Below are 19,669 nucleotides of genomic sequence, written 5' to 3'. Positions count from 1 at the left end.
TCCTCTGTTCGGAATGTAATTAAGAAATGGCAGTCATCAGGAACAGTGGAAGTTAAAGCAAGATCTGGAAGACCAAGAAAAATATCAGACAGAACAGCTCACAGGATTGTGAGAAAAGCAAGTCAAAACCCACGTTTGACTGCACAATCCATCCAGAAAGATCTGGCAGACACTGGAGTTGTGGTACACCATTCCATTATAAAGAGATACTTGAACAAATATGGTCTTCATGGAAGAGTCATCAGAAGAAAACCTCTTCTACGTCCTCACCACAAAAATCAGCGTTTGAAGTTTTCAAATGAACATATAGACAAGCCTGATGCCTTTTTGGCCGGAATGTGCAAAGGCACGTTTGGAGAAGAAAGGGCACAGAATTTAATGAAAAGAACCTCTGTCCAACTGTTAAGCATGGGGGTGGATCAATCATGCTTTGAGGTTGTATTGCAGCCAGTGGCACAGGGAACATTTCACGAGTAGAAGGAAAAAATGGATTCAATAAAATTTCAGCAAATTTTGGACGCTAACTTGATGCCATCTGTGAAAAAGCTGAAGTTAAAGAGAGGATGGCTTCTATAAATGGATAATGATCCTAAACACACCTCAAAATCCACGGTGGATTACATCAAGAGGTGTAAACTGAAGGTTTTGCCATGGCCTTCACAGTCTCCTGACCTCAACATAATTGAAAATCTATGGATAGACCTTAAAAGAGCAGTGCGTGACAGACAGCCCAGAAATCTCAAAGAACTGGAAGACTTTTGTAAGGAAGAATGGGCGAAGATACCTCCAACAAGAATTGAAAGACTCTTGGCTGGCTACAAAAAGCGTTTCCAAGCTGTGATACTTGCCAAAGGGGGCAGTACAAGGTATTAACTTTGCAGGGTGCCCAAACTTTTGCAGACGCCATTTTTTGTTTTCTGTTATTTTGAAAGTGTAAATGATGGAAATAAAATCTAACTTTTTTTGACATATTATAAGAATGTCTAATCTGTCATTTGATGCCTTTTGGAGATTTTTCCATCTTTTCTTGGCTTCTTTATGCACATTAATACAAATTTTTACCTGGGGTGCCCAAACTTTCGAGCCCCACTGTATATGGGAATAAATTAAAATTAGCCCCACATTTACCAGCTGCAATATTAAAGTGATTTACACAATAATTCATCAATACTCCAATAATATTATACACATTAATATTCTGAAATGAGCCATTCTGCAAAATAAGTACTTTTACTTTTGGTAATTTATAAAAAAATAATTATGTTAATAGTTTTTTACATAGATCTGAGTACTTCTTCCATCACTATGTCATGTGACTCATGTCATGTCATGGAGTCTCACTGTACCTGTCTTAAAGTTGGAGTTGTCAGCTTTGCTTATCTTGCACATTCTCGTAGTGCTGAACTAAACCAGTGTGACTCATGGATGTATTTGTGGCTAGCTTGCTGCTAGGTTAGGAAACACGGTGTTTCCTTTAGGATTTTTTTTTAGCAGTGGGGCCAGGTCTGTCCGAAAAACAGCCCTATTTCTGATACCGTGGTGGCAGAAATTTTGCCATGGTGGGCCACCACTACAAAATCCACATAGAGGAAACACTGAAACAATATACACTTTAACAGTAAACTACTTGGGAGTTGTTTTCACTTTTGATGGAGGCTGGCTGTTTCCCGTTCAAGGGGGTAACGTTAATGTTAGAGTTGACACATTGTCCTCTCCAGTTTAGATTTGCTCATTAATAACGTTACGCTCAAGTAGTTGGCAGAACAACTCCAAAACAAATTCACAGAAACATGTTGTTAAGGCTAACTTGTTAGCCAACAGTTGGATACTTAGCTACACATCTCTTGTTCTTCCTTGCTACCACTTTGGTGTGCCCTGGTTCAGTCTGCCAAGAGGAGAAGAAAAAACATATATATATTTGGCTTGCTAAATATTTGACTTTCTTCATCAGTCATTCTTTAATGTTTTGGTTTGTTGGTCAAGCTAACTTAAATAATTAGCTGGAGCTGCACTCTCAGTGGGACTATCAGCATTAGCGTCCATCTCACATTACTGAGTGAGCCATTTGATTCAAATACATTTGCTAATAATGCCTATATTTGTTGTATGTAAGATTTAAAAAGTGCAAACGTTATTTTTTTATTTTGCTGCCAAGCTTTATTTGTTCTTTAATCAACTGCTGGTAAGCTTGTGTCATTAAGAATTTATTTATTTATCGTTTCAATGATTCAAAAAACAATCAGGTATCGCTAATTTTGCAGTTAAAACAGTTCCAGTGTTGAATATCCACCAACTGGAACGGTTCTCAGCTTCTACCTCGGTTATTGACGGACCATTGGACCAATCACGGTTCCCCTTTTCCAATATTCAGTGACGTAGGATGTGCGACATCGTTACGTATGTCATTAAAGCGGAAGTGCCGGTAGAAGCTGGGTGTAAACTGTTAGCAGTATTTTTTCTCTTCTTGAATGCTACTCGTTTTGGAACGGTACAGTTTGTACACATTAACGAAATTACGGCGGAAACGTTGTAGTTTATTCATATTTTAAACAGGTCCATTCTTGTTGCTTGAATTATATTTTTGTATCTGAATATCCTATAGTGTTAGCTACCGAGCTAGGCTAACAGGTGATGTTGTTGAGTGTTCATGTAACAGAGTAATTATTACAGCTATCATGTATTAAGAAGATGGATCTGTTCTTGTTACTCTTATCTTTAGGCTTATTAACCAGAGATCGGTGTATTCTGTCGATTATTTAGTGAATGAATGACTTTACACATGCCAGGTGTCATCATGTCAAAGCAGCCGCTGGGGAAGACGTTGTTGAAGAATGTAATCCGCCACACAGATGCCCACAACAAGGTGCGTTTGAGTTCGTGTGACTGGTGGGAAACGTACCAGTTGCTATTACGTACACCTAGCTAAAACTAATGCAGCTTAATAAAACAGCCTTGGAAAATAGTTTGCCTTCATTATGTTAAAGAGGCCTGTTGATTCAACTCAATTATCATTTCGGAGGCTGTTGTTTGTGGTGCTGTTTAATTGTATTGCGTTAAACTGATGATGACTGGCAACTGAGTGTGAACTGTAGACTTGACTGAGAAACACTTACTTTTCCCAAGTATAACCCTGCTCTATGATACCCTGAAAACAACTATTCACATTGTCTGAAGAACACGAATCTATAATTTCTGTTACCAGTTGTACAGCTACAACTATTATTTTCATTAAGTAATCTGCTTATTTTTCTTTTTTCAATTAACCGATTGTTTGTTCTATAAAACATAAGAGAATTGTGAAAAGGGCCCGTCACAATCTCTTAAAGCCTAAGGTGATGTCGCTTAGATTGCTTGTTGTTAAGGACAAATAAATGCAGCATATCATTGCATGGAACTAGGTAACGTTTGGCACTTAGGTTATAAAAAACACTTAAATGGTAACAATTATTGAAATAGATACGTTTTTTTTTTTTTTTTTGTCAAGATTGTAGTTTGATTTTGGCTTTTTCTGATGCAGTCATCCAAATTCAGGCCCTGAGTACAAATATCAATGAGCTTAGATATGAATGTAGGTTAGTGATATTTGGCAGGTTCACAAACTGAATGTTTTTCTTCTTTTTTTTTAAAATGTATTTAACCTCCTATAAGTATTTTAATTCTGTATATCCAGATGCTTTTGTTGAATCCAAATAAAGCATAATATGTGGGCAGTCTTTAATGCACTTACTTACTTTGTTGACCCCCCTGCAGATCCAGGAGGAGATGGAGATGTGGAAAATGCGAAACTGGGAGGTCCACACGTCCCACCCCAAACATTTGTCAGACACAAAGAGTGTGAGGTAGGAACACTGACTGTCCCACCTCAACCCAAGTGACACCAACACGTATTTGTTTCATAATGTAGCTCTCAGTTTAGAGAGTTGTGACCGTATGTTGCCATTTGATGTTTTGATGATTGTTGTTTTCCAGGGGGCAAATGCACTGTGATCGAGTATCAGATCGGCCTAGAGACCTGAGTCGCAGCAGAGAGCGAGTCTCAGAACATGATGACAGAGAGGCTCGATACTGGAGTCGAAAACTGTATGAATTTGAGGCCAATGATCCTGACAGGTACAGTACATGTCATAATCTTCATCTAAGTAGGTTTTAGTTTTTTGCATGTCTGGGGAACATCTCAGTGCTTAATTTCTGAAAGGTGAAAAAGATTAAAGTGAATTGGTTTCCCTATTTGTATTCTACACAGTGCACATTTATCCACAATATAATGTAAACGTAGGAGAGTTAGACGAGATTGGAAAGTCTTCATTATATCGTCTTATGTGTTCACATCACAGGTGGGGACATAGTGGCTTCAAGGAGCTTTATCCGGAGGAGTTTGAAAGCGACAGGTAAGCAAATATGCAGCACTGCATCAAATAAGCAAGAGATAAGAATTAAGCTACAAATCCGATTTTAAAGGGGCACTCCAGATATTTGCCACTGTACTTCCATAAAGTTGAGGGTCATGCGAGAGATATATTTACAAAATAATTGTTATTGTCTCACATCAGGCAATGACCATCGCTTAATGCAATTAAACCCACATTTCTTGGATATGGTGTTATATTATCAATACACAGTATTTTAGTCCTCACAAAATGAATTCCGTAATCATACACATCTTGTTGACATGAACACTCTCAGGTCGTTAACACGGAAATCTTTCGCACCTCTACCATCCATGCCATATGATGTGTGAACGTGGCATTAGATCCTCCCTGCTGGGTAAATGCAGTATTTAAAAAAAAAACAAAAACAAACAAACAAACAAACGTCTGTCAAAGCAGACTCTGTTAAAACATTGATGTTTCCAAGCCAAAGCTAAAATAACCCTGACGACATCAAGAAGGGTTATTTTTTTTCAGACTTTAGAAGGCTCCTCCAGATCCCCAGAGGAGATTATACAACTGTCTCACTAGTCGAGTAGTACCCCATATGACGCGTAAACTGATCTTGATGTGTTAAATCGGTGGATTGCCCCGACTACACCAGTCTAGCCTGCACTTATTTTGTTCAATTTGTCTTGTCTTTAGTGAAAAAAACAGTGCCACAAAGAAGATTAGGCGCCACAAAATGAAAAAGTCCAAGTCTGCCACAGAAGCAAGCTTATCAAAACGATCAAAAAAATCCTCTCGGAAGAAGAAAAAGAAGAAGAAAAACGAGGAGGAAAAGCATAAGAAAACAGAGTGCTCAAGCAGCGACAGCAGCAGCGATGACAGCAGCGCTACTAAAGACAAGCAGCGGAGGAAAAGGACTAAAAGTCGACATAAAAACAAGAAGGCGGCAAAAACCAGGGGGAGAAACCAGGAAAGCAGTTCAGGCGACGGTAATGATGAAGTAGAAAGGGAGAGACGGACACAAAGGCGCAAAAAGCGAAAGCAGGACTCCCATAAAGACTCAGACTCAGGGCCCAACTCAAAAAAGAGCAGAAAAAACTGGAAAGCAGCTGGCGAGGAGAGCTTGGATGATAGTTCTGGAGATTGAGATTCAAAGACATGGATAGATGCACAGCTCAGGTAACAACCAAGAAAACTACTGCAGATTGTTTGCCTTAACTTCAAAGAGGGCTTTTCTCTGCAGGGCTGTTATGTATTGTACTTGTTAGACATCAACAAACTTGTGCGGTCTGCCCTGTCTGTGGGCGCTCTGTGTAGCAATACCTCATCCACCTCTGCAGTGGCTCGAAGCACACTGTACGGCACTACAGGCAGCATGAAGAGAGAAGATGGGACATCCGCCACCAGCCTCGTTAATAATTCTGTCGGCTGCAGGCTCATTGATTGATTATTGTGAGTGACTCTGGCCTCAGACTGTCTGCCTCACAAGAAGACCTTCTGTCCTGAATTGACCTGTTTTGTATAGCACATTTTATTCGAGAAACGGGACAAATTATGCAACTTTCCTGACAATGATAAAATGTGCATTTGCTTTTATTCATGTTTTTTTTTAGTTTTGTAAATTTTAATTTTTGTACGCAGCACATTGCCATTGGTGAAAAATAAACATCTATGTTGCTGTTTTCTTTTAATATTTTTTTGTTAGTTAAAAATGGTGGAAAATACTTTTTTTCTTCTTCTAAGCGATAAGTCTGGTAATATTCTGTATTTTTCTGATTCTCAACAAATCCCATTGAAAGAGCAAAAGCAACAATGAATTTACACAACTAACACTCGTCTGTGTAGCCAACATGTCATTTAGCTTAGGAACTGTACAAAAACAAATTTATTTTTTATTTCAGCCATTGCAATTTAGTCAATAGTTACATCAAAAAGACAATTTTCACTTGTGCCACACTTCATTAAAGGAACACGACGACTTATTGGGACTTTAGCTTATTCACCGTAACCCCCAGAGTTAGATAAGTCCATACATACCCTTCTCATCTCTGTGCTTGTTGTAACTCTGTCTGACGCACCCACCGCTAACCTAGTTTAGCACAGATCCTGGAGGTAACTGGTTCCAACTAGCCTACTGCTCCCAATAAGTGACAAAATAACGCCAACATGTTCCTATTTACATGTTGTGATTTGTAGAGTCACAGGGTGTACAAATAACAAGGTCACATGAGACACAGCCATCTTCTAACTGTATACATACTGGGAACTATATTCTCAGAAGGCGAAGCACTGCTACTTGGGCGGAGTGATTTGATCACAGCACACAAGAAACCCCGTGGTGAGGAGCAGAGAGTTTGCCTGGAGTTTGCTCAGCTACTGTGAGCAAATCACTCCGCCCAAGTAGCAGTGCTTCGCCTTCTGAGAATATAGTTCCCAGTATGTATACGGTGGGAGTGGAGAGCCACATGCAGAGGAGAGCAGTTCTACCTCTGTGTTAGTCTTTGGCGATTAGACTCCATCACAATGTTAAATTATGAAGGGGTATAGAGGCTGTGGATATATAGGAATGTCCCCCCGATGGAGTCTAGACACTGGTGGAGGTGATGAAGGGATAAAGGAAGCCTGAAGATCTGGATGGATGTGATGTGAAGCGGGGCTTCTGATGAAGGAACACCTGGGTGCTGGGAATGGGGTGAATGGGGTGGAGGAGGGTCACAGTGATTTTTGCCTGAAATGACAACTGACAGCAGCAAAGAGTAGACAGATTTAAAGTTTGAATGCAACAATGCGATAGCTCAGAGATTGTGGCAAAATCTGGTTGGTTTAACTGAAAGAGTAAACTCCCACATTCAGCTGATGACAATGCAGCTGATTAGGTTGGGAGAGAGAGAAATGTGAAGCATAGTAGTCTTCCTGAATGAACTTACGCTAAGCTTAATTCAAATATTATGGTTTAAATGTGGGTTACTTATTAAATGTGTTTAATTTTACACATTATTTTGATGTGAGGAAAGTCTTAGTAACCCTATTAGAAAATAATACCGCTAACTGTATCCTTTAACAGATATGGTAAAATGTGTTGGTTCCTAAACATACTGTAATATAAATTTAAGAAACAGTTTCTACCTGTGTTCGGAGCCAAATACAGCAGTGTAATGAGGTGGAAGTTTAAATCTAGATGAATGAGTTAATAATTCATGCATTGATTTTTTGGAAATAACCAAGGGCATGAGGAAAACTACATTTCCGATTTGTAGTCTTGCGATTTTTTTTTTTTTTTTTTTTATCTGTCAGGCTGTTTGTCAAGAAATACACAGATGGCAGCGTCCTCTCCTTATAGGCCGTCATTGATCAAAGAGTCCTGTCCCAGAACATGCAGTCTTTTTAATGATGCAGGAGATATACCTTAATAAGCTGCTATTCATGATCAAAGTGAATAAATGTAAGGATTTGACCAAGTGCTCTTCGACTGCTGCTCTAGCTAAAGAGCACGCAGTGGTTCAGATCTATACTGAAGAGCAGTAAGGCTCTATTGCTTAGGTAATGTACTTTTCAGAAACAGCCCTGAACATAAAAAGTGAACACAACACTCATTAACAACACTAATCAAGCCAACATAATGTTCTGTGGCGCTGGTTAGTTCCCTCCTACCACACTTTCCAGACTACATTTGTATTTAACTAAAATAAAGTAACCTGGTAACAAGTAGTACGCCTGTGCCTACTGGGTATTTTTTAGATAATCTGATGCTGAAGGAATTCGTGTTGGTAAACCATTTTGAAAGTGTTTGCGTAGTGGAGAAGCCTGAAGCACTTTACCGAGTCTGTGTCAATAGGCTAAGTGTTCACTCTAAGCAGCAGAGTGTGGGCTGTGTTGAGCTTTGCTGCAACTGCCCAGATCTTGGAAATGGAATAAAGCAAACCAAACCCAGCTGGTCAAATCAGTATTGACGGAGGTTTTTAAAACACATTGTTAAGGTTAATAAGCATTTGGCAAGAGGGCAGAATCCCAAATTCAGTGTGTTTTATGGTCGCACGTATCTAGTTAAGACAACTTCTTTATAAAATAATTATCTAGAAAAAACAACAACTAATATATAGCATTATGTTCTTGCTGCATTAAAAAGATTGACAAGTAGTTGTGCACTTGATACTATAAAAGCCATTCCTCAATACAAAGTGCAACTCTTTGCTAATGTCTGTTACTGCAAGTCTCCACAAATGGTTAAGATGGCAGAAGTAATGGTGTTGTTTCCACAATTAACAAAACTCGTATCTATAGTTTTATTCATAACTGTAGATGGTCAGTCCTCCACACTGGTCCAGACTAAAATATCTCAACATCTACATGAAGTATTGGCACAACATTTTGTACAGACATTGGTGGTTCCCAGAGGATGTACCCCAATGACGGCTGTCATTATTTGTCCACACATTCATGTCGCCCTCAGGATCAATTGTAATAACTTTGGTGATCCTCTAACTTTAGTGGCAATTAGCAAATGTTAGCATGCTAACAAGCTAACTAACATGGTTAACATCCCCTTAGCTGTGTCCTCAGAAGCTAAACTTGTGTTTCTGTGCTGGAGACTAGAGAGAAAGCTCTGTGCTCAGCTCTCAGTACTACTGTAGCTTCTATCTGAATCTCTGTGGTTTGGAGTTCAGTTTCACTCCTGTGTTCCTGACCCGTTTGTACTTTCAGATCTCAGCCTTATTCTTCTGTTTATTGACCGCTGTCAGACGTATAGGAGCGGTGTTAAGTTAGGCTGATTCACATTAAACGCTTTCCACCGGCAAACCAGCGGGATTCTTTCATTGGGATTCTGCACTATTTGGTTGGTCAGATCAGTTTAAGCAAGAAATTGCAGGGGAGGAATAGTACAAACAGTACCAGCTACAGTGAGCTGAAAATGGCTGCCGGTGACATGCTCTTACTGTGGTTTGTGACTAACACAGCAAGGTAAACAACTTTGCCTTGCTGTGTAGTTCATGGCATGGTCCCCTACTATGGAAAAACCCTAATTGTGAGCATGTTAGCAGGTTCATGATTTATAGATCGAAGCAGTTAGGCTACAGCGTCACTAAGACTCATAAATGCAAATTAAAGTACCAGTATAATGTGTCTGAATTCGCATCTTGCTACATAATAAATAATGAAATATGTATGCAACTCATACTGTAACTCTCAAAAAGCCATTCCTCATTGTGGATTGCAGCTTTTGTCCATTAGCCTACTGCGAGTCTCCTCAAATGGTTGAGATGGCAGCAGATTTAGGAAAATGGCCTAATTTAAAGTTTCAGATACAGAATTTCTCTCCACAGAAAATGTATAAAGTATGTTGATTAACTCCAGCAACACAGGGATCCAATTGGAACCGCAGGTGTTATTTTATCATATTTAAGTAAATTAAGTAAAATCACAGAAACAATTGATTCACATTTTGCATCAGTGAGATTTAGCACAGTTGGAATATGGTTTGTTGAAAAAAGTCATGATATTGTAGAGCATGCATGGTTAAGACTTTAGCCGTTATACCTTCCAAACCAGAGATCTTCAACAGGGGGTCCAGGGCCCATAGGGGGTCCTCAGAGGGGGTGGGGGGCACCAAAAGATTGTTAATTTTTTTAAAGTTTTTTTTTTTTAGAACAGAAAAATACTTCGCACATCTATAACGTGAGACAGAGGGGGATAAGTCAAAAGCTGTAGAGAAACTCCCACAAACTGTCCAACTTGCAAAAAAATATTAGACCATTATCAGACGAAATGAATGAAGGGAGTTTCTTTGCAACATGTTATAAGCAAAAATAAATCAGCTTATTTGTGAAAACACCGTGATGATAGGCTTACTGGCTTATAGGTAAGGTAGCCATCCACATACAGTTGCGCCACGTGTATTTTTAATTTTTTACATTAAAACATGATTTATAAACCTTTCTATGCACTAAAAAGGTATGTATAAAGGCTTTAGGCCACCACACACGTTATTTTAGGCCCAGTTTAATATGCAACTTGATTTTATACAATATGTAGTAAGGGGTCCCTGCTCCATCTCTCTTTCAGGTAAGGGGTCCTTGGCTTAAAACATGTTGAAGACCCCTGTACTAAACCATGTTCAGATTCAATCAGATTGGACTTTTCAAACACACATTACTATGCATTAAATATAAAATGGGATCTTCAGTGAAAAAAACCTCTCACTGGGCACTTTTTTGTTGCAGTCACTCAGAACTGCTGATGAGACACAACACGCTTTGCTGTACCCCCAGTGTTCGCTAGTTTGACTGCCCTGGCTAATTTTGAAGACTGGCTGAAGTCTCAGCCTCTTCCTGCCTAAGCACATTTTGTGTTGAATAATGGTTGCACATATGAGCAGAGAGAAACGCTTCTCTTGCTGTAAGAAATGGTCAGCAGCACATTTCCACCCTGGAAGCTATCAGTAGTTAAAGAGGAGATGGACAGGGGTGGGAAAATGTAGCTAAACAAATTGACAGCTGAGCAATAACACTGTAAAGTTAAGTCTTCTTCTAGCTGTAAAAACAATATTTCAAGCTAAAATGTGAATGTTTTTTGGCTGAAAGCTGGCTAAGAATGATGAGGGGAAAAAAGAAGGGATGACCCCGTTCTTAGACTCAATCCTCTCTTTCACTGAGGATGCAAATAGGAGATGCAAGAGGATTGAAACCCTCCAGTGTGACTTATCTCTCTGCTCCATGTTTGATCTCTTTTCTGTCCATGCAGCTAAGTTTCATCTCAGCCTGTGCTAAGTAGCTGTAATCAGAGGGAGAGGGTGGCAGCAAACAGATATCCCTCATCCACCCTGATCTTATCTTTTCACACTGTCGTGCCTTTTTTCTGGAGCACATTATTTAACCCACTGTATTTGTGGCCGTTAATTCAGTATACAAACAACCAGTGATGGTTTATAACACATTACAATGTGGTTGTAATCAGATATAACTACACTTTTAAGTGTTTATGAATCGATTTGTCGACAACGATGGCTCCTTTTATAAAGCATGGCGTATTTACAGTTACAATATAACACAGCTGTAATCATACAAAAATGTCTTCATGCCTTCTATTCGATTTTATTTATCAACGGCGTATTTATCTATTTGTTAACATGTCTTATTTGCTCTCTGTGACAAATGCAGTGAAGGCTGTGAAACGCGGCTTAAAAGCTCAAAATGTCTTCATGAGTTTTAAACTTGATTATAAACTGTATTAAATATGCCGGTGAGTGATTTTCTTCCATCTGTATAAACTGTTAATGCACGTTTTCTAACGCTCTTTATGGATTTGTCCATGTGTGTAATCACATATCATTAAATATGATTACAGCTGTGTTACATTCATCATTATCTGTTACAGATGCTTCACAAAAGGAGTTATGAGCCATGTATTGACTGTTTACATACAGTACTGATTATAAGTGTTAAATAGGTAAGCTTGATCTAGAATTAGAGTTTGAGGGAAACTGAATCTTAAAAGGAGGATGCTACACATGGCTTCTGCTCATAATGGTTATTATAGCATCTTACCTGCAGTCTGCAATTATTGGCAACTTTACAGCGCCTGGTCTCCCCCTAGTGGGATGCAACAGATCTTACACCCTTGTTTAAAACAACTGGCTGCATTTGAATTCAGCATCTTGTTCAGTTATCGTGTCCAAGGTCCACACACCACCGTGCTTCCGTGGCCGTTGTGCAGCTTTCACAGAAGCCTTATAAATAGTCCTCGGGAATCAAATATTTATCATCTCAATTCGTGTGGACACACACTGCTGCTCCTGAAGCACAAGAATAAAACGCCACTGATACACTTAACCCACACAAAATTTAATACCCTTCGGGGATAAATGGTCCAAACTTTGACATACTAAATAGGGAGTGGTGTGATGACACAGGTTTTTAATGTAAAAACTTGCAGCCAACACCCAAATGCTTTGTAAAAAGTCATGTGAGATATGACTTACTTACTTACATAGTTAGTACACATACACCAATGTTTTAATATACTTATATGTCTTTTTTGTATGTTGTCTTTTTATCTAGACCAGCCAGATACAGTACCGATTAATATACAGTCACATCTGGAACAATACGTATTTAACATCATACAGTCCGACCGTCAAAGAGGAATCCACGGTTGGTTCCCAGGTCCATCCTCTCTATGCTAACATTAGAAATCGGCATGTGTAAAATCCTGTTCTTTTTTTTAATTATTATTATTGTATAGTCTGGTAGTGATACTTGTCCTTGTATCTCGTGTCTTCTGTGCAAAAGTTTTTTTTTGTTTTTTTTTTAAAGAACCCAAAACATGATTGACATAACAGGATACCTGGTTGTTCACTTTACAGTTATGATGATGAAGTTTTTTTTCTCTTGTTTTTCTGTTTTTTTAACAATTAAACAGTCAAATCCAAATGCCACACCCCCTTGGCATGTCACAGAAAAAAGGAGCAAATTAAAAATCCGAAGAAATGCTTCCCAATATCAGGGTGGGAGGCAATGATAAAGAGGACGGTTTATGACTACAGTCAGCAGCATCCTCCATTCGTACATTTTTTAGAATAAGGCACTGCTGCGTAAAGACAGGACATGGCCAACAAACCTCTCTGGGAGTATGATGGGGAGGCAGGATGAAGGGAGACTCTGTTCTTCTCCAGCAACTGACAGAAACTTTGCATGTGTACGTAAATGTGCTTCTGTTCCGGTTTATCATTTGCTGTGTGCAGGAAAAGTGTCTGTTATATGGCATGTAGACATATTTGTGTTTTTACATGTGTGCTTATGACTGTGTGTGGCTGAGCCGGGGTTATTTTTGCCGGCTACACTGCTTTCCTCAGACTGTGCTCTCAAGCATCCACTCAGTGCTGCTGAACGTAACTCTCCTGTTGGCGAGTGGCGATGACTCCATGTTGAGCTGGTTGGTGGACTTGTGCCACCTCGTCCTCGCTCTGCGTGGGTAACTATGACTCTGAAAAATGGAGTAATCCCCCCCATCAAAAGAGAATCTGTGCCTAGTTCGTGCCAGCTCATTTGGGAGCAATCCCATGTTGGCCAGGGCAGCTTTCTTGTCCTTAAGCCTGGGAGCCTCCTTGGTGCCAGCGTTGGGGCCTATGAGACACAGGGACATGGTGGAGCCTGTCAGGCTACTGTCCGTCTGCGTGTCCTCAGATGGGGGGCCAGAGCACTGTGCATCCAGGCTGGTTCTTCTCTTCATCTTTTCTACAGTCAGGGGTGGCATCTCCACCTCCAGGGTGGCAGTGGTGGCTGCTGGATCCTCCTTCTTCTCATTGTCCACCCTCAGCACCAACGCCATGCACTCTTTGGGCGCGTGAGCTTCCCGCTGACCCTCGTCAGACGGTTGCTTGGAGGTGGAGCGCTGCAGCCGCTGCTGGCTGCCATTGGTCTGCGAGTGAATGCAGGAGCTGACCTTGGTCTTGCCGTCCTCTGGGCTGCTGTAGGCCTTGTAACGGATCATCAGAATGATAATGAACACCAGCACTGAAGCAACAATTATACCACCAATAATGATGATCATAGTGCCTCCCAGGAACTGGCTGTGCATGAAGCGGCACTGGCTGACCTCACTGGCTGTGTGGAACTGCACACAGCCGACCACACGTGTGGCCGTTAGCGATGTGATGCCGTCGTCGTAAACCGCCAGCACACAAAGGTCATACTCCCGCCCTGCGGCCAGATCATTGATTAAGAAGTTCTTGCTGGTAGATGGGATCATTCTGCAGAGGAAAGAAACATAGTGCGGTGGTGAAGATGTAGATGATTAATCATCGGAATTACAACGCCCACATTTACTGATTTGCATAAGGCATATTAAATCACATAAAAGTGTCAGTTCCACACAACAGAAAGACAACAGGGCTGTCACAGCTCCAGCATTAAATATCACTCATTCTGGTGGACAAACATAAAACGCACAACACTTTGTTAAAGTTGACTGATGTGAGAGAATATGTTATATCATAAAATAGCATTGAGAAGTTGCTCTATTTCCATTTTCTGTAGAAAATGAGAGCAAGGGTAAACTGCAAGGTGATAAACAAGGCAGACTAGGCTCGCTGTCTCAAGAATATGCCACAACAGCTGCAGGTTGCAGGACAAGTTAAGCATGATGTGAAGACAGGTTTGATGTGTGAATACCTAAGGTCACATTTTTCGACAACTGCAAGATTACACGAGTCTAAATAGGATGGAGGAAGGAGAGATTGTCTTCAGGTCAACATTGGCGTTAATATAATTAGAAGTGTGTTCCTTTTCCCTAAAGGGAGACTTTGATGGTTATCATTTGTTGGTAATAATGTACCTCCTAAAGACAAAACAACACTCAGCTCCATGCCTAAACTGGATGGGAAAATTATACAGGAGTGCGACTCATTATATCTGATAAAAAAGAGAAAGTCAACGACTATTATTAACTCGCTCCATGAATACATAAATCCTGAAGTGCTTCGCAGTATACCAGATTCAGTTCATGTGCGTCACATATTGCATTAGAATCACATCAAACTCATTCTCATATTTAAAACAAGTACAATTTTGACATATTTTGTATGTTACTTTATACTCCTCCTCCACCACATTTCAGAGGGAACTAATGTACTTTTTACTCCACTACACTATATTCATTTGGCAGCTATACTCACTAGCTACTTTTTAAGTTTTTATATACAAAACATATTATAGTCAGCCTATAAAATATGGTCGCTCCACCTCAACTATAAGACACTATGTTAAGTTACATTTTGTTGCTAATACTCTCTGGTGGAAAGTAATTAAGTACATTGACTCTTGATTATTTCCATTTTACACTTATGCACTTTATACTTCTACTTAACTACATTTCACAGGGAAATATTCTCTTTTTTAATGTGACAGCTGTGGTAATTAGTTCTTTTTCAGATTCATATTTTACATTTTAAATATGATAATCTTATAAAATACAAAGCATTGTTTTAAATTTAAAACCAGTGGTTTCCAACCATTTTCATACTTTTTGACCTTTTATATAAAATCAGAGTCTGGTTGGGTCTTGTTGCAATATGTCAGATGTCTATGAGGTGTTAGCAGTTCCACCAACGAGTGATTTCCCATCTAAACTTCTCAAATAGTTTCAGTTAAATAACTACAGTATTTGAGGCCCCAAAAGGTCAAATTATCCAATAGTAAAGTAAAAACAAATTAATGTATAGTTATGTAGCAGAAATGGTTGCGAAACATTGGACTAATCAAACTACCTGTATATAAAGTAGTTAAAACTAGATCCACCTCAACCAGCCACTACACTGCTTAGAAATTTTGTGGTATTGCTACTTTACCTACAATAACTAAATGATCTAAATACACACACACATATATATATATATATATATATATATATATATATATATATACATACATATATATATGTATTTATGTGTGTGTGTATATATATATACACACACACACATATATACATGTATATACACACATATATACATATATACATATACACATATATATATATGTATACATATATACACACATATACACACACACACATATATATATATATACATATATATACACACACACACGTATATATATATATATACACACACACATATATACACACATATATACATACATACATATATATATATACACACACACACACACACACACACACACACACACACACACACACACACATATATATATATATATAGACAACCACATCTAACACTCTGTGCTTCAACCAATTAATGCAGGAACTTTCTAATGATACAGTTACATGTAGTGAAAAAGTTGGACCTCATGTTATTGTTTATCGTCATATTATGTTTTAATGATGTTTTACAGGCCCTTTAGTCCATTAGAGTGCTGGACTCCACAGTCTCTTCAGCAACAACCTACTCAAATATCAGAGATCGAAACATTGTGTGCATATAATTATTTCAATGCATTTTAATGCATTATACTTTATAATGTCCCTGCTCAGTTTATCCCCAGACTACACTATAGGGGATCTGCTTATTTTTGGACATACTTAATCATGTTGCATCTTTGGGATCTGTCAATCTGCCGTAATGAACTGTTGTGTCATTCAGCAGATGGTAACTCCAGATGCCTCAACTTTCCTCATGTCCCTGCTCTACCTCCCTCCCCTCCCCTCCCTCCGTCCATCCACCCTCTGCACCGTGGCTTACCTATACACCAAAGTATCATCTGCCGTGCTGTTGTACTGAATCTGGTACATCCTGATGCCGGGGATATGGCGCTCAGATGGCCAACGGAGTACAGCGGAGGAGGAGGTCAGCTCAGTGACCATCACCCTCCTGTCCTGCTTGTCGTAGCCTTTGGTGTCATTGCCAGATTTGGAGGAGGTGGTGATGTCTGAGAGGCCCGGGTCCTCACGCATGTGGCCTGTGTTGTTAACAAACAAGGGTAAGGGGATCATGTTGATCTCGACAGCAGCTGTGGCGATGCCTGCAGCATTGGACGCCACACAATTAAATGCCCCGCTGTCCTTCAGCGTGGTGATGAGAATATCAAGGGTGCCATTATCATACAGGATGGTGCGGGAGTTATTATGCACCAGCTTGCCATCTGGTGAGCGCCAGTGAATCTCTGGGTCTGGATCACCCACTGCTTTGCATTTCAGAGTAACACCCTGGCCTTCCATCACAAAGGGCTTAGTGGAAAGATGTTTGGTGATCAGCGGAGGCTCACAGATAAACTCCTCCTCTTGGATCGACCAGAAATACTTGTCCATGAGGTGCTCTGGCGAGGCACAGGTCTCCAGATCATCCTCTCTCGTCAGCCTGCGGAGCCACAGCAGCTCGCAGTTACAGTGGAGAGGGTTTCCCCCGAAGCTCACCGCCAGCGTGGAGGAGCTAGAGCCCGTGGGCTCGGACAGGACCTGCGCGTGCTGGAACAGGCTGTCTGGCGGCAGCTTCTGCAGCCTGTTAGACGTCATGTCCAGGCGGACCAGCTTGGTGAGCAGCGTAAAAGTCCCCGCTCCAATGTGGTCGATCAGGTTGTGGTCCAGCGTGAGCGTGTTAATGTTGGTCATTCGTGCTATGGCTTCCCAGGGAAGGGTGCGCAGGTTGTTATTGGAAAGATCCAAGTCCTCTATGGTAGAAACAAACTCATCAAAGGAGGTGGGGGCCACCTGGTGGATCTGGTTGTTTCCCAGGATGAGGTGCCGCAGGTTGATGAGGCCTTTAAAGTAGTCTGTCTTTATCACACTGAGGCGGTTGCCATCCATGTGTAGCGCCCGCAGCGATCTCAGGCCGACGAAGGCATGGGGGGTGACCTGGCTGATGGTGTTACGGGACAAGGTGAGGTGGACCAAACTAGTCATGTTGAAAAAGTCTTTCCTGCGGATGATGGTGATGAAGTTGTCCGTGAGCCGCAGCTCCACGGTCTTGCGGTCGATGGTGGGGGGCACAAACAACAGGCCAGTCTTAGCACAGAGCAGAGTCAGAGTGGGGGAGAGGTGCTGACATATACAGCGACCGGGGCAGCTGTATCCCTTCACCAGGGCTGCACACAGCAGCACACACAGAACCAGCCGGTCCATTGTTGATCTCTTTCTAGGTCCTGTGTGTGAGACAGACAAAAAAAAACATTGAGAGACATTGAGTAAAAAAAAAAATAGAGATCTTTCAATTAATAAATAGCATCAAAGCCTTTATGAGAGCCTGCTGCAAAACTCAAGACTCTGACCAAAACTGCAAAGACTGCCAGCAAGGTATCAATCACAAAATGAAATGGAGCTTTTCAGAAATAATGGCACACGGGATGATGAAAGGCTGCACCAATGCTGTCAGAAGCCCATGTCTCTATAGCCTTTTAATGGAAATAACAGAATGTTTTTTGTGCCACCAGGCTGCATCACCATTGAACCATATCATTTCTTGAATGATCACAGGACAGTTTTCCTACTGTATATTAGGAAACTGCCATGTACATTTCCATCACATAACAAGGCTTGTGTGTTTGTTTTTGCTCTGAACTTCACATCAGGATGGAGAATTAAGGGTAGAAAAGGGCGCTTGTCAGCAGCGCTCGAGGATTTTCATGACCTTTTCATGCTCTCTGCTCTCCCTATGCTTCTGAGATGTATTGCAAAATTAGACAGAAACCTGTCGTGTAAATCATGGCAACAAAAAGTTAAAAGGTGAAAACGGCGGAAGTAGGGGTTGTATTGAGTCCGTCCGATGGAGGCATTGAGGATGTTCTGATTCTCTGATTCCCATTTAGAGGTATTGATTTCAGTCTCAGAGAGAACTCGCCTGTGGTGATGGGAGTAAAAATGTAACCTTGGCTGTAATAACCATAAGAGACCCCAGTGGAACACAAATGGTGATGTGCTGATGCCACATTGTCAGTGGTTTTTCCTTTTGATTTTTAACGCCTTAAGCTTCACAGTTGATGAGAGAGCCTGTTAGTGCCGATAAAGTAAAGAGATGACAACTACAGCCCACTACTCCACCCAACCCCACAGGGTGACACTTTTGATCTCCCTCTTTTTTAGAGGTCCAGCATAATTATTTTTTAATTCCCTCTGGAAAAGCTGGCTGTGGATTTCAAACACAAATAGTGTCAGTTTTTCAGCATTTTTGATGCTTCATCCAATTTGTCATGACTAATTTTAGGGACTCTTTATCTACATTCCACCATGTTGAGGTGGTGCTGACGTCCTTTGCACCACTGATTTTGTCCCCCAGTACGCCCAAAGCAAAAGCATCTAATGTCTCAGTACAGATAACCTTAAATTGAATTTGATTTAAAAATGCCTGCGGTTAGATTCATGGAATGAATTAAATGCCACGTATCAAATTTCGTAACAGAAATAAAGCACAAGCCAAGCACTCCACCTCCATGTCTCAAGCGTTGCCTTATTCATAGTCTTTGCACGAAGAATATGTTTTCACTCTTCAGTCTTAAATTAAAACTGGTCTGATAAGAGTTGTTGTTCAAGACAGTGAGAGAAATTTAGAGTGATTTTTTGTCATTTTACATCAACCTGTGTTGCATTTGACCAACCAGTGCTCAAAACCTCTCAAACTTCCTTTTTCCGCTCTCTTGCACAGACACACGCTCAAACAGCTGTCTGGCTACTGTTGACAGACAACAGGGCACCTCGTTAACTATGAAATACTGCTGTCCAATCAGAGCTCTCATTAAAATCTGGGTTTGTATTATGCCATTTTCTGAGAGAAGTAGGACAGCTTGGAACACAAGTTCACAACAGTGGGGTAGTTTCTCAAAGTTTGTTGATCA

General features: G+C 40.5%; 2 protein-coding genes across 2 annotated transcripts; one reads left to right on the top strand and one right to left on the bottom strand.

Moving 5' to 3' along the window:
• The first annotated feature begins 2,380 nt into the window (after positions 1-2,380).
• On the top strand, positions 2,381-6,059 carry nkapd1 (NKAP domain containing 1). Its single transcript, XM_078245936.1, is given in 7 exon segments — positions 2,381-2,456; positions 2,459-2,488; positions 2,787-2,863; positions 3,751-3,839; positions 3,970-4,110; positions 4,335-4,388; positions 5,073-6,059. Coding segments are annotated over 7 exon segments (918 nt in total). The 3' UTR covers positions 5,524-6,059.
• A 6,208-nt stretch (positions 6,060-12,267) lies between these two features.
• lrfn1 (leucine rich repeat and fibronectin type III domain containing 1) lies at positions 12,268-17,990 on the bottom strand. The gene is made up of 2 exons (XM_078243344.1): positions 16,588-17,990; positions 12,268-14,121 (listed from the first exon to the last, which is right to left on the bottom strand). The coding sequence occupies exons 1-2, from the start codon at positions 17,961-17,963 to the stop codon at positions 13,221-13,223; spliced, it is 2,277 nt and encodes a 758-aa protein (XP_078099470.1). The 5' UTR covers positions 17,964-17,990; the 3' UTR covers positions 12,268-13,220.
• Between the last annotated feature and the right edge of the window lie 1,679 nt (positions 17,991-19,669).

This window comes from Sander vitreus, chromosome 3, assembly GCF_031162955.1.
Source record: "Sander vitreus isolate 19-12246 chromosome 3, sanVit1, whole genome shotgun sequence".
Lineage (NCBI taxonomy): Eukaryota > Metazoa > Chordata > Actinopteri > Perciformes > Percidae > Sander > Sander vitreus.
The sequence above is the reverse complement of the archived record's forward strand: the minus strand, read 5'-3'. Positions and strand labels throughout refer to the sequence as shown.